At 37.2% G+C, this 19,016-nt stretch overlaps 1 protein-coding gene across 12 annotated transcripts in view; it reads right to left on the reverse strand.

The window, feature by feature from the left end:
* Positions 1 to 9,796: 9,796 nt before the first annotated feature.
* tnrc6c1 (trinucleotide repeat containing adaptor 6C1) overlaps positions 9,797 to 19,016 on the reverse strand; it is a 183,922-nt gene continuing 174,702 nt past the window's right edge. For all 12 annotated transcript variants that reach the window (XM_080208907.1, XM_080208904.1, XM_080208905.1 and 9 more), the window contains 2 exons: positions 15,543 to 15,682; positions 9,797 to 13,344 (listed from right to left, as the gene is read on the reverse strand). In XM_080208907.1, the coding sequence (XP_080065033.1) occupies positions 12,984 to 13,344; positions 15,543 to 15,682 (501 nt within the window). In that variant the 3' untranslated portion in view covers positions 9,797 to 12,983. The remainder of the gene's footprint in view (positions 13,345 to 15,542; positions 15,683 to 19,016) is intronic.

Consider the following 19,016-nt stretch of genomic DNA (forward strand, 5'->3'; position numbering starts at 1 on the left):
GATTTTCACAAAATACAACCCAGTTTGATAGATTTACAATTGGACTCGTCAGACTCAAGTGTTAACTGGCCCACTTTCCAAAAATGTAGGAATGCACATTTTGTTTACTATCGTCACAAGTAGGCTTACATTAACATTGCAATTTCGTTACTGTGAAAATCCCCAGATGCTACACACTGGTGCCTGTTTAGAAACACTGAAGGAGAATTTAGCTTGGCCAATGCAGAAAACCAGCACATCTTTTGCATTGTGGGAGGAAATTGGAGCATGCAGAGGAAACCCACAGACGTGGGGAAAATATGGAAACTCCACACAGTGATCCAAGCCGGGAATCAAACCCAGGTTTCTGGTGCTGTGACGCAATAATGCTAACCACTGTGCTGCCCATTTGGCAGAATATGTAAGAGTTCAATCACAATATACTTAGTAAGAAATCTTTGTGCCCTCATTGTTTAAATAGACATTGGGATGTCTATTAGAAGTACCTACTTATGCCCACTTATATGGATTGGTTTTGTCAAACCTGTTAGAATAAAATAGCATATCTGCAATTTGTAACAGTGCCAATTTATTAAGAGTAATTGAGGGAGAATACATCTGGCTATTACAAAACCTGCACCATTCCTCTGCTTACAGTTGTAGTTAGTTAAAACCAGGAGTGATCATCATGCACGAGTACCATTGTTTTGTGCTGTAGATTTGCATTTGCTCCTGATCTCAGTCCCAGCTGCAAAGGCTTTGTATTTTGTACCTCACAGGAAGGAAGTTCCAATCTTACAAATTTTCCAGCAGAATGCCATAGTTACCTCAGCTGGCCACCTTCTTAACAGCACCAAGGGAATATAGGTGAGAAAGCTGAAAGAGTAAAACAAGTACAATTTTAAAATGTCAGAGGTTCATAAACTATGAGGACTAAGATGTACATATTTTTTGGCCCTGAAATTTTATCAAGTGGAATTTATTAAGGTACATTTAAATCTTAAAAAAATTATTATAATCTGCATTAGAGCAAACACAGGCTTTGAGGGGGGCAATGTATGTCCGTCTGTCCAAAGATGTGCGGGTCAATTGGATTGACCATGTTAAATTGCCCATTAGTGTCCCAAGACGTGTAGGTGAGATGGATTAATTATGGGAAATGGGTTACAGGGATAGGGTGGGAGTGAAGACCTGGTAAGATACTACGTCAGAGTTTGTGCAGATTCGATGGGCCAAATGGCTTCTACTTCACTGTAGAGATTCTATGATTCTATTCTACGAATCAACATTCAGTTGTAATTACTAGCTAATTAATATCATGTTATCAATTTTTAGCTGCCAGCATCTAATTAACTGGTTATTTTAATGACAATAATTCAAATAAGGTTTTAGTACAAATTGTTTTTCTTCTTTTAAAATTGATAAACCAAAGACTTGTGGGATTTTGTGAAGGCCCACTTCTCTTGGCGCAGAAGGTTGCCAATCCCAGCCACTCAAGCACAGGCACAAATCTGTATAGTAAATCCTTCGTACTTTAATACATAAATGTATTGAAGGGAAATTTCAGATGCTCCTTTTGCTCAACTGCCTTCTATAATGGCTTAGCACGCCTAAATTGAAAGGCAATTAGGGATGGGCAACATCCAGTGCCCACATTCCATGGAAGAATTTCACACAATATTGTCTCTCCTGACCAAAGTTTTCTCAGTTTTATTTTAGTGGGCTGCTCTCTGGTCTTCATATTATTTAACCAACAAAGCTTGATGTGACTTACATTACACATAATGGAATAGCTTAGTTGTACATGGTTTGGATATTTTACAAGCAGTAATGGATGGGTTTTTCTAATTAATTTCTATACAAGTGTTCAACGTTGAAATGAAGTTGTTTCAAAAAGGCACAATTTGAGCCCAGTGATAGATTTATAGCCTAAAACAACTTAAGAAATTGATGTTACAAGTGTTGAATAGCTCTAAAATCCAAAATTAGAAATTAATCAATAACTTGTGGATATATTTCAATTTGATGAGCACAAACAATTTCTCTTCAATGCTTAGGTTTCACTTTGAAATCTTTAATGAAGATGTACTTTGCTCATCTATGTGACAGAGAACAAAGATAATGCATTGCTTTTATATGCTCAGGGCAATTAAATTATTTTGAAGTGTAAATGCCACTGTTGTTTAGGAACATATGGGGCTAAACTGCAGACAGCAAACTTTCACAAGCAACAATATGAATCTGTTTCAATGGTGGTAGCCAGAACAGGAGAACTAAGCCACTACTTTTCACGTGGTGCCACCGGATTCAACTGACTGGACTGCGGTCGAAACCTGGAATGGGGCTTAAATGCATGACCTTCTACCTCGAAGGCACGAGTGCAATCATTAAGCCAATTGACAAATTTGCATAAATGAGCAATTTCCTTTGGCTTGCAAGTCCTCCATCATTTCCACCTTTGAAATAAACAATATCTGCGACTAAAAGACTGCAAAATTGCCTGGAACTAAAAGCTTCAGAAAATGAATTTACTCTCATTAACATTGCTGTCCTGCATTAATCTTCGCTTGATCTCTGGTTACGAAGACGAGTTGGAGACTCAGGTCAACTAATACCATTCTATAACCGACAGCTAAGAAGTGCAGAATCAATCATTTTGTTAAGATTGTTGACCCTTCCCTCTATTGGGATGCAAGTAGTAATTTTATACACACTCTGGTGGAACTTTTGTCAAATTCTACAATCTGTATATCAGGGGAGGGTAATTGCACTGAAGAACTAAAGTTGTGAATTATCTGCAACAAGAATACTGCGAAAAAAGATGGTCAACAGCTTTTGCACTTTTACTCCAGCTGCAGAATGCAATAAAAGCCAAGTATTGATACATTTTCACAGTAAAGCTTTGTACTCAAAATATTCAATATTTTCTTAGAATCAAAACTTATATGTTGCACGTAAGGTCAGTTGAATTCTACAGTAGCTACATGCCCACAGGATAAGCTCTGGGGACACAAGAGACAGGGACAAATCTCACAGCAGGATACATTTATCTGTACAGTGAAACTAGACAGTTCAAATTCATTGCTGTTATTGTATTTATTTAATTTAAACTGTGATGGATTAGCAATAAAGAATTCCCCTGGTTACGGACTGGAGAAGAGTTTATATCATTTATCATTGACCTAATGGGTATTATTATTCAATACAACTACCAGCATTCAATTTTTTTTGTATAGTACACCAGCAGCAATCCAGAATGTTTAATAGAATCTACCACAATGTTTCTTTCATTGTTACCCAGAATAAATCTGCTGCTGGGTGAACAGTGCTCATTTTTTACATGGTAATGGTAACTGGTTTAATAACTGTGAACTCAGCCTGAAGCATTGCACATTTGGCAGCTGTCCTGAATCATGAAGTGGCAAACAAAATAATTTAATTACTTGTACTGCAAGAATTGAAATCCCCCAATACAGATACAGAGAAGCTCATCAGGTAACAGATGGCCATGGAGATGATCTCTGGCAAGAACAACGTATACTATTTGTGATCTATGCCAGACAATCTGCCAGAACTGAAAAATTGGCAATATAACATTTTGCAGATGACATATTAACAGCTTCTTTTTGACACAAAGGTGATTAACATTACATAAAGCCCAGACGGAAAATTACATAAAACCTAGTAGTTCATGTTGACTACTGCTCACCAAAGAAAAATAATTCCCTTAATACCAACATCAATTGCTTTGTAATCTAAACTTTCGATTATTGAGTAGTCACTCTTGGTAATGTAACTGAAAAGTTATGAGTACTTGGTCTCAAAAATTAAAGTTCACAAAAAAACTTTAAGAATGTGTCATTTTTAGAATCATATAATGCTTGAACATGTTCTCAGAGCAGGGTCTTAAATTTTTACTTTTTCAGTTTCCAGTTAATTATTTTGTATTTTCTATAGCTGCCTTTTTACATAATTACATTTAAGTTTTAACTTGAAAAATATTTGTCCGAGTTTCTATCACTTTGCATGCATCATGCCTCAGCACCAAACAAATCAGCATGTGGAGCAGTCTTTGTAGAATAGTGCCATGTCAGTCTTTAAAAACTAACCAGAATCACTCTGTTGTGTAATCAAGTTTCCCAATGCGACTGACCGTGTGAGCTTACCTTATGTGTCGGTCAAGCCTTCAACTTGCTGTGTATCTAAGGTCACATGTTTATTCTTCTATAAGACTTGAACTAAATTAAATTTCAATATCAAAGTGATAGTATCAAATACATTGAGGTACTTGGTATTGATGGCACCTACGTTTGAATGCTATTGAATTTGTATCAAATGACTAAATTTTCAGTCATGTATGGGCAGTTCTATATATGTGAATCATAACTTTAAAAAACTAATTTTAACAAGTGACAGTTCTGGCGACATATTCTGTATAAAACGGTCAGCTTAAAGCAAAGTTTGGAGAACATAAAATTATAGAACTTTTCTAAAAGTTGCAAGCACAGAAATTAGCATTTAAATACAGGTGTCCAAACTTCATTCCTCACAAAGGGTTAAAGCTCATTTGCATGAATGCAATGTGCTTCGGCACCGAATAAGTTTTGTAAAACCTTAAGAAAATTTGTTCAGTTGTTTTATAATGAGATGGTTGTTTAATTAAATGGCCAACATTTATTTACGTAATAAAATTCACTTCATTGATGCTGGAGTTATTATTCTAATGAGCACTTCCCATTTGGGAGATTATCTTCATTACTTGCTTGTGTTTCTGGACATTTAAAGTTTATTTCTTTCAGTAAATTACTGTGCAATTTCATTCTCTTTTGACAGTGAAATGCTTTGTTTTAAAAAAAAATTCCCTTGATAGTCACATCACTAAGACTCATTAAATTGCTTTTCAAATGTTCCGCATCTTGAATATTTAACTTTTAAATTACTGTGCACCAAACGTATTGCTGAATAATTCTGCTAATTTTAATCTCCAGGTTCCCTTGACATTGAGCTGAGTGTCCAAAGATGCATTGCAAACTGAACAGCATGTGAATCAAAGATGAAATAGAATTAGCAATAAACAGTGATATCTGACCTAAATGTGTCAGAATTGATCACTGGACCAGTGGCTGCCATGATGTACAATAGCCACTAACACATGAATCCTCAAAACCCATTTAAGTGAACTGGGTATTTGTATTTTCATTTATGGAATGGATTAAAGTTAATGAAAACAAATTGTGCAAAAATAACCCCAATAAGCAGAAGATTTGCAAGTAAGTGTGCTTTTGTTAACAAATAAGGCCAATGGCAGCATTAAGGAAAGATTTGAAGCCAATTCAAGCGCCTCTTATGAACTTAAACGTACTAAGATGCATGATACATATAATGACTAATAATTGAAGCAAAAAAATGCAGTTGTGCCAAATAGAATTTGAAAATAATACAATTTAATTACTAATACTGAATCACTACCCATTGAAAATTATTCATAATACTATCTTATTTTGAAAGTTGAAGTCTGACTCTCATACATATAATGGATTATAGGGGAAATGCTTGCCTCATTTAAAATCATTGTTAACTATGCCTCCTGGTGTCCAGCTCAAATCATTGGGATTAAGTGTGTTACTTCCAAGGCCTATAGGTGTGATTAAAGTGAAATGCACCTCTGCAGTAAATAAAAAATGGGCAAAATTGGAAATTTCACTTTTGTATCATCGGTTATTAATAAAGAAGTTCAGTTTGCTGTAGTCTTATCACTTCCCTAGCCAGAATGAACCAATTCCTGTGCTCTGAATTTATTCATCAACTAACATCTCTGCACAATGGCATTATTATGCAGTAACATGGCAAAAATCACTCTAGCCAAGTTTTACAAATTAAATGTAGGTAGCTTCAGTTTTATTTCTATCATCAACTGTTTTAAGAGATCTTTACTTTCAAAATTCACAGTCTCTTTCTCAAAAAGGATTAGCCTCTAAACTTATAGCTTTGATCAAGAGCTTTGACAAACGCTCATCTGGACTCGAAATAACAGCTCTTTCCTTTCCTTACAGATGCTGCCAGACCTGCTGAGATTTTCCAGCATTATCTCTTTTGGTTTCAGCCTCTAAACTTAATTGAGCTATTTAAATTTGTTGCAGTACCTGACAGATTGATTACAATGTTAATGATCCACTGTGCTTTTTACTTGACTTGGAATGTTCTTCACATGTTCAGACAGATCGAAACTGCTTTTATTTGTGTCTTCATAAGTTACTATTTACATGATTAACTTTGTAAGATAACATTTGTAGTATGACAATTTTTACACTTTCTCAAACACGGTTTCCAGATGTGTAACATTTTAATTTGTTTCATATTCTATTGCAACACTACCTAATTACATTTCATGTAGTTTAGTTTTATAATGGATGTGTAAATATATGCTGTTAATAGAACATACAACATCCCATACACCCAGACCACATTTAAAAAAAAAATTACACATGGAAAGTTAAAGAATAAAGCACCAATTACCATCCTTAGTAACAATTAGACTATTCGGAGAATTAATACAGCTCCTCAGGCATTAATGTTAATGGAGAGAACATACTGCATAATAAAATCCTGCTGTCTGATGAGGTTTTGCTTACTTTCAAAAATAATTTAAGAAAGGACGAGGAAATTATGTCTATATTGATTGGCTACCTGTTGCACGCTCACTATAATTTCACTAACTATTACTTACAATATTAATAAAACACCAATGAGATATTAAATTAGAAGTTCAACTGACAACGATATTGAAAATGGAACTATTAGTATAAACACAGACAGCCCATTTCCACTTGAAGTTTGAGTTATAAGTTACTTTTATTTTGTACACATTGACCATATGCGCTAACACCCTCCTCGAAAAACACAATAGTACCTGGTTAAATTTGTCCCCAGGTATTTCTTAAAATAATGTTGGAAAATACAGAGTAGAACTGCTATAAGCCAAAGAGGTGGCTCAGAAGAAATGACTCATACTGATTCAAATGCTATTTTAAAAAAAGCTTGATATTTTGAAACAAAAAAAAACAATTTTTAGATAAACACACTCCCAAGAAAAAAAAATTAATGGAGTGGAAACACACATTGCAACTCTGTTGGACTGAATATTTAGTCTTTTGCAATCTTCCTTGCTATTTCTTAATTGTCCTACTTCTGCATGATACTCATATTGTACATTAACTCAAAAGCAAAAGTAGACCAGCACTGACAATATCCACTGATTCCAACTGGGCTCCGAGCAACTTTTATTCTATTTGTTTTATAAGGCTCATGAGGCATCTTATCAAACACCATACAAGTGAACTCATCACACTTTCACTCGTTAACGTATTCAAAAATTCTACTAAACTGGTTGACTTGCCATTAATAATATGCTGGCTTTCTTCGCTTTGCTCATCCATCTTTAACCACTCACTAATTTGATCTTGACTTAATGGATGCTAAGAATTTCCTTCCAATTTTCATTAGAGCAACTGGTTTATAATTAACTGCTTCATTTTTTTTATTGTCCTGAACAAATAATAGCACATTAGCTACTCTCCACTAACATTATCTGTATATACAAGGATTGAATAAGTGTCCTTCAACAGGACATGATAGCTTATCCACTTGGAATGCTGTTCATTTTACTGTGAAGCAATTCCCTTTTCTAGTTATCTTTAACAATTGTTAAAACACCCTGATCCTGAATGGTGTCCTTCTGTGCTGTAAAGATTCTATGATTCTAAGTTTGGTCTAACCTTCTCATTTCACCATTTGCAAAAATTGAAAACCTAAAATGACTTCACCAGTCACACTCCACAATTTGATTCTCCCTTCATTCCCAAGCAATCCTACCCTAATCTTAAAAACTTTTCAGAATATATTTTTATTTTGTGCCGTTCACACTCAGGGCATCCCAAAATGCCGTGCAGCCAATTAAATACTTGAATATGGTCAGTACTATAATACAGGAAATACAGCAGCCAATTCGCACACAGGAGGCTCCAACAATCAACAATGTGAAAATGATCAGTTATTTCCATGCTGATTGAAGTATAAATATTGACCAGGACACCAGGGACAACTCCCCTATTTTTCTAAATGCTGTGACAGAATCATCTAACTGAAGCAGAGAGCAAATCTAGCCTCTGATTAACATATCAAAAGGACAGCACCTCCTGCCCAGCAATGCTTTCCCTCAGCACTACACTGGAGCGTTGGCTTAGATTTGAAAACTCAAGTCTCTGGAATAGGGCTTGAACCTGTCACAGTGTGACTCAGAGGTGAGTGTGCTACCGACAGATCCACAGCTGACAATTTCCTTTACTTTCATATTGTCTTTTAGCTTTTGATTATTTACTTCAACATTCTTTAGTTCAAGCTTCCCTTGAACTTTTCTGCCAAGTTATTTTAAATCTGAATGAATATTTTACTTTTCCAGTCCAGGACAGAGTCTGGACATTGAGATGGCAATGATGGCAAGGCCTGTGCACATGAGCAGAATGCAGCGGCTGCTGTCAATGAATCGATGCTTCTCCGGAGGGTGCACGACTAAAGTACACTCAAACTGCAATAAACGATAATGAGAACTTGCATTATTGCAGTTATTCTTGCTGCAAATGCCTTTGTTGCAATATACTTTGTTGAATATTGTGCAACTGGTTTTTAAACAGCATGCCAACTTTATAAATCGCTGCTAAACACATTCACTGCCACCCAAGAAGCCAATTTTGTAATAGTGGAACGTCAAATTTTAAAATTAAAAAGACTAAAAAATTGCCCACATTTTTAAAATATGTTTTAAAGCAATTTATCTTCATTTATTTACCAACTTAATCCAATCATAATCATTTATTTTACTACCTGAAATTTTTGATTCCAAGTAAAGGATATTGAGTATTTTTAATTTCCTGGTTTGTGAGAATACTTCAATGTGACTGCTTTTTTCACTGCTGACAGCATTGCTGCTGCATACCAAGTCATCTTAGCACCAGTTTTAATCTGTTATCAGAAAAAGGAAAAACACCTCGCCACAAAGATCACTAAATTTTTGTGGGCAATTTTCTTTGAGTGTCGTAGATTGGCTGCTGACTGTAAAATCTTACCCGTTTATTTCACATTTTCAGTTAATCTAAGTTGCAGTTGCTATTTTCTCAATTCTCTACCACTGCATCAGCTCTTTGCTCTACTTTATTACCAGAACTAATCAAACAATTATTCTTTATTGTAGATAGGCCACAATTCCAATGAAATGTGTTCATAATAACAAAGTCTCATGCTAGTAACACTTTGCCAGCCATATAGGTATAATATAAATTGTACACTACTGCCCAGCACATTCTATTTAATCACAATAATGATGCTGAACAATATTAATGTGTATAAATTATTATTCTGTGGAACTCTCTAGCATGTGCTTGCAACATTAAAATGCATCTTATTTGTTTTCATCTGATTGCTTGAAGAACATTGAAATATGAGTATTTCAAGTTTAAATAGCACAATCTTATTTGACCATTAGGTTAAGATTTTAATAAAAATGTTTGTAACTTTGAAGTGCAGCTCACAAACTGCATGCTGAGTCTGTATTCTACTTACACTTAGCAATGTTTGGAGTCCATAGATAAGGACAAAGCTTGCAATGTTCGGAGTCTATAGATAAGAATGAAGTTCCAACAAAAAAGGCGTTCATTTCCTAGTTTGTGTCAGAAAAAAATTCTTGCTTTGAAATCCAGTGCTTAAGTTATGGAAGTGTGAAGTGTGTCAAGCAAAAGCATACATCTTGAAGTAGAGAGACAAATGGAGGCATAATCTTTTATTCATTGTTGATTCAATAATACATACTGTACCAGCAAAAATGAAAATGTGTTTTAACATTACAAGGTGAAAACTTGATTTGGATGAATATTTGCTGCACAAAGTATGCGCACACAATGTTTGCTACAATTTTTCAATGCTTGGGCTTATGTCAGTTCAGTCCCTTATTCTGGTACAAAGAAACATGGGAAAGGGAGGAGAGTCCATTAATATAAACAAATGGATCAAACTTGTTTACATGTGGTTGTTAATCCAAATCAAGCTTCAACTTCAAATGCATTTAAACATCCAAATGTTTCACCTGAAAAATCCTTGTTTCTTTAAATGTTTGTTTTTACTTTGCATTTAATGTGGCTAATTGTGCTTTGCTATCTCAACAAAGTAAAGCTTGGACAGTTTTTTAAAAACAAGTTCCACTCTTTAACAAAAACACAAATTCCTCTAAGTGCTGGAGGTGGCATTGACATTTGATATCTCACACCCACATTGAACACTTCCATTGGGCTCTGAAACTGCTTAAAAGTGAGCAACTTTGTTTTTCAGATTACACCAGTGCTTTGACATAACATTTATGCATCTTGAGTTTGAACCCTAGTAGATTATATACAAAAGCCTGTCATTTATACAGTACAGCAATTTAATTCTTCAATACAAGGTTAGAGGTGAGCAAACCTCCAAGATTCATTTGGCAGCCTAGGATAGTCAAATTTCACAATGTGTACTGAAAGATACTGCCACCATATGTGTTCCCCCCTCCTCCAGAGAGGAGGTGCAGACAAAATTCTTCATTAAGACTTCCAATACAACTCAGGATTAGAAGTACAATTACTATTCAAATCTGACTACACCAATTTGGAATGCTGGTGTCACTTTGTCATTACAAATTAAATTATTTCATTTACTCACAGGGTTTTGTATAGGCAGCACCTGACGAGCAAGTGGGTGGATATAAATTGCCAACAAATATACACACACACACATTCACTGGTACCAGACCAGGTTGTCAAACTCGTGGAATGGTTTGCTGATTATTTTAATTAGGGAATCTCACCAAAAGATAGTCAACATATCACTATATATTTTGAAAATTTTTTTTTTTGCAAGCTTTCCTAGAATTGCTTTAAGAGGTTTGTTTCTAATGCAGTTCTTTAAATTTTCAACATTTAAATGTTTCAGAGCCACTCTGACAAAGCAACATCTTTGTAGATCTAACAGGACGACCTCATCAGTCTGCTGAGTATATCCACTTAGTGCAATGCACCATGGTAATCTGCTTATTTCATAGTAAACAATGAATGGAGCAGGAAAGCAGCTTCACCACAATGTACTGAACCTCTTGGATCTGCTCAGTGCAAAAGAATAAAAGTATCCTTCATTTCAAACAAATAATGCATTCATTGAACATGTTCAACCGCTAGGGGCAAACTGTAATTGAGAGTTCTCAAGGAGCCCAATAAGGTCGAGAAAGCAATATTCTGTGCATATGTTTTACAATCACATTCTATGGAGGAGAAAATGTTAAAAGCCACCAACTTTTTTGAAAAAAATCTTGGATTATCAACATTTGTAATTCAAAGGCAAAAATGAAATAAACACAGACTTTCACTCCCCCTTTTCCCCCATCCCCCCCTAAATCTTTTAAAGTCAGGCCTTTTCTACAACTCAAGACTATTTTCGGCTTGGAATATACATAATGGCAATGAGATGTAAATACCTTCTGAGAAGAAACAAGTAAATACACTCTACTAAAACTCAGGAAAAACAAAGTCTTGAACCCATTTGTGCATAGTTCATGATCCTCTTTAAACCAGCTTTTTTCTTACCAACATTAGCTTGATAAAACCAATAAAAACCTATCCAAAGTTAATGCACAAGTTACCTGATCCAAGCAGGCTGGGACAAGGAGAGTTTATACAGAACATACTTTACAGTATGTTAGTCAATTGTCTTTAACACAATCAAAAGCATTGATTTCTTTTTAAAACATAAAGCATTTCATAAAGCACTCTTCAAACATTGTTGTGTCCATTATTTGGTAAATAAGTAACTGCTACAGAATAAACAGGTATTTTCTTCTTTTCTTCAGTGCTAGAAGTTGGGTTAAAATACATGAAATGGCGTGGAGTAGCTCCCCAGAAAATTCAGGCCTTCCTGAGACATCATCCACTGTGTGCAAGAAAGTGAGCAAACATTTACGAAGGAAAAAATACACAACAATGGCCAAAAAAATACAACACTGTTCATTCCCAGAGTTCTGAAGTAGCACATCTTCATTCTGAAAATAGGTTTCGATGGAAGAGTAATTGTCCTTTTTTTCATCTTAGTTTTCCTTTTTTTAAAGTTCCGAAAAGTTTGTAAACAGGAGGATGCCAGACATAGGCACCTCCAAATCAGTCACAAAAATATCCAGTCCAAGTGCTTCCCATTGCCTGCTTGCAGGATGGGCCACTCTATTGTGTAGCTATGGCCACAGTTCAACTAGAGCAATTTTTTTTTTTATTTTTTTTTTAAATTTTATACTCTGAAAGAAAACTGGTGCAATACTCCTGTAATAATTCTCTTGCATTAGTCCACAAAAAAGCCACTAAAGGTAGGTATACACATCATCTCCAGAGCACACACTGTTTAAGAGCGTCCTTGAGTAAACATTTACACATGAATTGCTGCTGGCCCCCTTTGTAAGATTAGCTGGAGGGGCTGCAGACACTCAGTGCAAAGTTAGAAGCTAATAATTTGACTGACAAGCAAATAAAAGCATATACTGTATAAAGAAACAAAACCACACTGATTTCATACACACGCACACACACACAGATGCACACATCTGCACCATCACACATACATACACAACAAACATTTTTTGTTTGAGCCTATTTGTGATGACAACATCTCGGAAGTGTAAATTAGACGGTTTTCACATTTCGTTATTGGCCTGCTTGATTCAAGTATTTGTGTTGATATGTTTTTGGGATCAAACGAAATAATGAAAGCAAGGGTAATGTGCATACTAAACCCAGGCTCACAAAAGTAGACTTTCCATGCCCCTCTCCCTCCCTCCCATTTCCCTGCCCATCCTCCCTATCCAACCAAAAGAGGTGGTGGATCAAGGGTCAAATGTCCCGAAATTGAGTTTAGTGCTGATTGTTAGCTCCACAAGATCATTGTTTTCCCTACATGGATTCTCCACTCAGAAGGTCACCAGGGAGCAAGGTGTTTATAGGCGTAGGGCTGCCGATTACTCTGGTGTCATCACTGCTAGGAGGCCCCCATAGGCTGCTGGAGTATTGAGGGACGCCACTCCATAGGAGGTCATTGGCTCCTTTGCCACTCAAGCTTGTAGTATTCCAGTGACCCAGATCATTGCGGACCAATCCGTGAGAGTTGGTGCTTGACCCAAGTCGGCTCTGATTGGTTCCTGTGTTAGACTGCCAGCTAGAGGTCTGTGTCAGTGTTTGACCTTGTGCAAAGAAACGGTTAACTTCCTCGTCACTGGCAAACTCAGCGAGGATGGTAGTGTTTCCCAGAACGCACCTGGACAAAGGGAAATGTCAAACATTAGAAATTAAGCTTATTAACTGAAAAACAGACTGTGCCAAAAGGTGTACTCAACGGCATTATACACAATTTTTAATTTACTAAAAGCTTTTACAAACATCCAATACACTGTTTGGGAGCCAACCTGGGACCTCTAAAACGCAACACACCACAAACCAACGTAAAGTTTGAAATGGAATTTGGAATGGTAGCTTTGAGTGTGTAAAGATGTGCATGAATGTTTTTTAGCTTTTTAAAAATATACCTGTGTTGCTAATTCATGACTTGCTTTCTTGTGACAATTTAAATTTGTTGTTTTTTTGAGTATTGTGACTTTTAATTTTTTGGTAGTTGCAGAGAATGCTAAACTTTTCTAAATTCTATTGTTGGCAAGAAAAAAAGCTGGTTAAAGAGGTTCATAACTACGCACAAACGGATTCAAGACTTTGTTTTTCCTGATTTAAAGTGTATTTACTTGCTGTGTCTCAGCATGTATTTATATCACATTCCCTTTAAGTATATTCCAAGCCAAAAGTAGTTCCAATTTGTATTTTTAAAAAAGCCTGATTTTGGTGGGACGACGGGGAGGTGAAGGAACTGCTTCATTTGTGTTTACTCCATTTTTGTCATTAAATTTCACCATGTATCTGCAATAACGTCGCAAAGCTTAAAATGCTTTCCAAATATGCTATTTTCTTATTTGGCACATATTCTTTTTAAATTCAATATATTCCCTTAATTTTGGGGATAAAATTCATAACTGAACTCAAAAGTCTTTGTTTCTCATGTGACAATACTGTGGCTTTAAGGAATTTGTCTTTTTTTGTGCAGGATCTGTTGTAGCAGTTTGTTTTTATTATTGGAGCCATTCTGTCTCGATACAGCAGCACTGTGTTGTTGTTGTTGCAGCAGCACAATTTATCTTAATTGCTACAATGTTGGTTTTAATCTGAACTAATGCAGGGTTTTGCTGTTTTGTGTTTTCCCTCTGAGATGTTGAAGAACAGGGATTGGTTAGTTTGACTGACAAGTAAGATCATATGACTGGGTACAGCTAGGCTTCCACAGAGAACTCAAGACAGTCTGCTTTTTGGGATCTTTAGACAGAGGTCACTTTTTCTATATCTTTTGCTGTGTCTGAAGTGGAGACTGGAATTTGCCCAGAAATAAGCCTCTTTTTCTGAGATTCTGTTTGGGGGTGGAGTTTTTTCTGGAGGTTGCTACATGAGAATTAGAAGACAAGTATTTGTCTGGGTCACTCTCCAGAGGTATAAAAAGGCCAGAAATTGAGTAGCCACATAGTATTTTTGTTTTCTGTGCGAACTGACTCTAAAGGATGAATTTATGTCTATGTGGGGATGCTGCTAAATTGGAAAAATAGAGATGGCTAGCAGTTAAGAATTATCTTTTGTAATGTTTAAGTATTTTAATTCGTTTTGTGTAATATTCTCACTGTCGTCTTCAATAAAATTTGTTTTGATAAAATCTTCCGAGTGGGTCACTTGAATCATATATCTGGAGTGAAACACCTTATGCTTGCACTAATGCCAAAATCAAATGGAAAAGTTAGAATCTAGGCTCACCTCATGACATAACTTGGACTTCACACTAAGCAATGTACGCTTGGTCAGTGCTCGGTCTGGCAGCTTCATTGGATCATGAAATTTTAGGTATAGATTTTTTTTAGCTGTTTGGTTTGGAGATAAATTAAATACAAGATTGGATTCTGTTTTCTGTCCTGCCTAGACAGGGCAGATTACAAATTAACAATCCAATGTCCAAGGTTTAGCCATAGCTTTGGAAAGAGATTTAATAAAGGAGCTGTTAGAGGGGTAGATTGTAAGTGGCACATTCTGGGGAATGCTCAATGGAAACAGAGGGCTGAGGGGAAATGAAGAGTTGATCAGAGATGTTGTTCCATGGGCTGAGAGGTTGTGGATGGTAGCCACCAATGGATCCAGTACATCAATAGAGGAGAGGGAAAAGCAAGTGAGAGTGACAAATGTTTTCACAAATCAGTGCTGATGAGCTGTAGGAAGAGTCGGGAAGGTTTATTCTTTCTTTGTCTGAACTTTAGGAAAACGCAAAGAGGTTTAAGTCAGTTCAATGAATTATAACAAGAGCTCTTGATAAATACCCAAGCAAGATTAAATTATGGTAAGATCTTAAACTTAGAGTCATATAAAGAAACTTACATGTGCAGAGACTTCTGGGCCTTAGCTGCTTCTTCCTTGGAGCTGTAGCGAACTACAGCATTTCCTTGGGTTAAGTTCAGATGGAATGTTATCAATGGACCATGTTGCATGCATAAAGTCCGCAAAGTTGAACCATCGATCTGTAGCAAAAGAGCAAACCATCAAAACTTGTAATATTTTCAAACCTTAATGCAGATACTATGCATTAACCTCAATGATTTTACAAGCTTGCCTGGCAGACATTACATGTAAAGATGATCAATTAGATACCTTATATGGTAATCATTCTTAACTATCTAAGATTGCAACATTGTGCCAATTTATTCTAATTCTTAACTAAACTGAAGCTGACTAGATAGTGATTCATATCCTCAAAACCCTATAAACTTGCAGAATCTGAGCGTATGGTTGGGTACAATTTTGGTCACTAAACACACAATACGAATAAAATTTAGTTGACAAGATAAGCAATCTGTATTTCTGATGGGCAGAAACGGAGCATAGCTGAGAATGAAAAAATAACTAATCTGATGGAGCAACTGAAGATCTCGTCCAAAGGTTACAGTGCTCTAAGAAGCAGAATTGTAGGAGAGACGGAAATGGAGAGGGAAGGAAAAGGGTGCAATAGTGCATATCCTGGGGATTTAAGGAGTTGGCTGATTCAATTGGCTGGTTGTCTGGTTTGTGATGCGGAGCAACACCAACACCATGGGTTCAATCTTTGTCATGATGTGGGAATGCCGGCGTTGGACTGGCGTAAACACAGTAAAAAGTCTGACAACACCTGGTGTTGTCAGACTTTTTCAATCTTTGTGCCAGCCGAGGTTATTCAAGAAGACTCCACCTTCTCAATGTTGCCCATCATCTAAGATGTGTTGACTCTCAGGTTAAATCACCACCAGTTAGCGCTCTCTCTCTCAAAAAGGGGGACAGCAGTTTATGGTCCTCTGGCGCATGAGCAACTTTCATTCTAGGGGTTTACAGAAGCTGGGAGACCACATGAAGCACTGTCAATCACTTTGAATCTATTTTTTTAAGCACATATTCCAAACTGAGCAAATCTGAACTCCCATGCCCTATGAAGAATATTAAATGCTGAGTGATGTCACAGGGGATGCTACATATTTTTTGTTTGGTGGAAACAATCAGGTCCAGGGGATCTGTCACCCTATCTTCCATTAATGTCCTTATTATTGAAGTTTCACTTGTGTTAGTTTCATTTAGCCCGTCCCTAATCCGCTACTAATTTCCTCGGGACTTCCGGCAAGCTATCCTTCTTTTCTACTGTAAATCTGTCCCCTCAGGTGAATGTAAAATACCCTTTCAAGTATTTTGAACAAGAGAGTTCTCCATGGTGCCTGGTCTATATTTATCCCTCACCCAACTCCACTAAAACAAAGGAGGAAACACCAAATTAGCTGCTTACTTTCTTTCTAACATACTGTGGTTGCATAGTGTGTTTTGCTCGAGAACTCTCTTGCTCTTCAAAATGCTTGAATAGGGTATTTTACATTCACCTGAGGGGGCAGATTTACATTAAAAAAGGATAACTTGCCAGATGTCCTGAGGAAAATAGCTGATTAGGGATTGAAGCTAAATAAAAGTAACACAAATAAAACTTCAATAATGAGGAAATTAATGGAAGCATAGGGTGACAAATCCCCAGGACCTGACTGTTTCCACTGAAGGGTGTTAAAGGAAGAACATTGTATACACACTAGTGATAATCTTTCAGAATTCACTAGATCTTGGAGTTGTCCCTCTGGATTACAAAATTGCTCACGACTTTGCTGCTTTTTAAGGAGGACGAAAGAGGAAGATCAGGAAAATATGGATCTGCTAGCCTAACATCTGTGGTGGGGGAGTCGATAATCAAGGATAGGGTGGCTGAACACCTCAAAAATATTTTAGTTAATCAAGGAGAGCCATCATGGATTCATGACAGATAGGTCATGCCTGACAAATCTCACTGAACTTGTTGAAAAGTTAAATAAGGTAGTGGACAGGGAAACATCCATGAATGTTGTTCTTGTTGGACTTTCAGGGGGCATTCGATGAAGTCTTATATAAAAGACTATTAACTAAGGTAGAAGCTCATTGAACTGAGGGCAAATTATTGACATGGCTGGGAAACTGGTTGAATGGCATTTGACAGAAAGTTGGGATAATGCGTAGGTACTCAAATTCGCATGATGTGACGAGTGACGTCCCACAAGGATGTGTGTTAGTGCCTCAATTATTCACATTATTTATTAACAACTTGGATAATGGCACAGTAAGTCACATTTCCAAATGTGCTGATAACACCAAGTTAGATGGCATTGTAGAAAACGTAGATTATAGTATAACATTACAAAATGATATTAATAGCAGATAATAAGAACATAAGAAATAGGAGCAGGAGTAGGCCATCTAGCCCTTCGAGCCTGCCCCGCCATTCAATAAGATCATGGCTGATCTGTCGTGGCTCAGTTCCACATTCCCGCCCTCTCCCCATAACCCTTAATCCCCTCTCTTATCAAAAACCCATCAACCCGCGTCTTAAAAATATTTAGCGAGGTAGCCTCCACCACTTCAACGGGCAGAGAATTCCAGAGATTCACCACCCTTTGAGTGAAGAAGTTCCTCCTCAACTCCGTTCTAAACCGCCTCCCCTTTATCTTGAGGCTGTGCCCCCTAGTCCTACTATTCTTTCTGAGCGGGAAGAGTCTCTCCACCTCTATCCTATCCATCCCATTTATCATCTTATACGTCTCAATGAGATCTCCCCTCATTCTTCTAAACTCTGAGTACAAGCCTAGTTTATTCAGCCTCTCCTCATAGCTCAACCCCCTCAACTCCGGTATCAGCCTAGTAAACCTCCTCTGCACTCTCTCCAAGGCCAAAATATCCTTGCGTAAGTACGGCGCCCAAAACTGCACACAGTACTCCAGCTGCGGCCTCACCAATGCCCTATACAGCCGCAGCAAGACCTCCCTATCGCCTTCCTGACCACCTGCTGCACCTGCAAGCTGGGTTTTTGCGACTCATGCACAAGGACCCCAAGGTCCCTCTGCACCGTCGCCTGCTGCAGTTTTTCGCCACGTAAGTAATAATCCTTCCTACCATTATTCCTACCAAAGTGGACCACCTCGCACTTGCCAACATTAAATTCCATTTGCCATTTCCTGGCCCATTCGCCCAGCTTATCTAGATCCTTCTGCAGACTCTCCACACCCTCCGCGCAATTTGCCGTTCCACCAATCTTGGTGTCATCAGCAAATTTCGACACCCTATACTCGGTTCCCTCCTCCAGATCATCTATATAAATGGTAAATAGCTGAGGCCCCAGCACCGACCCCTGGGGCACTCCACTAGTCACCATCCGCCAATCCGAATAGCACCCATTGACCCCCACTCTCTGCCTCCTATTTGACAACCAATCCTCTATCCACGCTAACACCCTACCCCCAACTCCACGTCCCCTGACCTTCT

Source organism: Carcharhinus amblyrhynchos, chromosome 21 (assembly GCF_965287045.1).
Source record: "Carcharhinus amblyrhynchos chromosome 21, sCarAmb.v2.hapA, whole genome shotgun sequence".
In the NCBI taxonomy this organism is placed as follows: domain Eukaryota; kingdom Metazoa; phylum Chordata; class Chondrichthyes; order Carcharhiniformes; family Carcharhinidae; genus Carcharhinus; species Carcharhinus amblyrhynchos.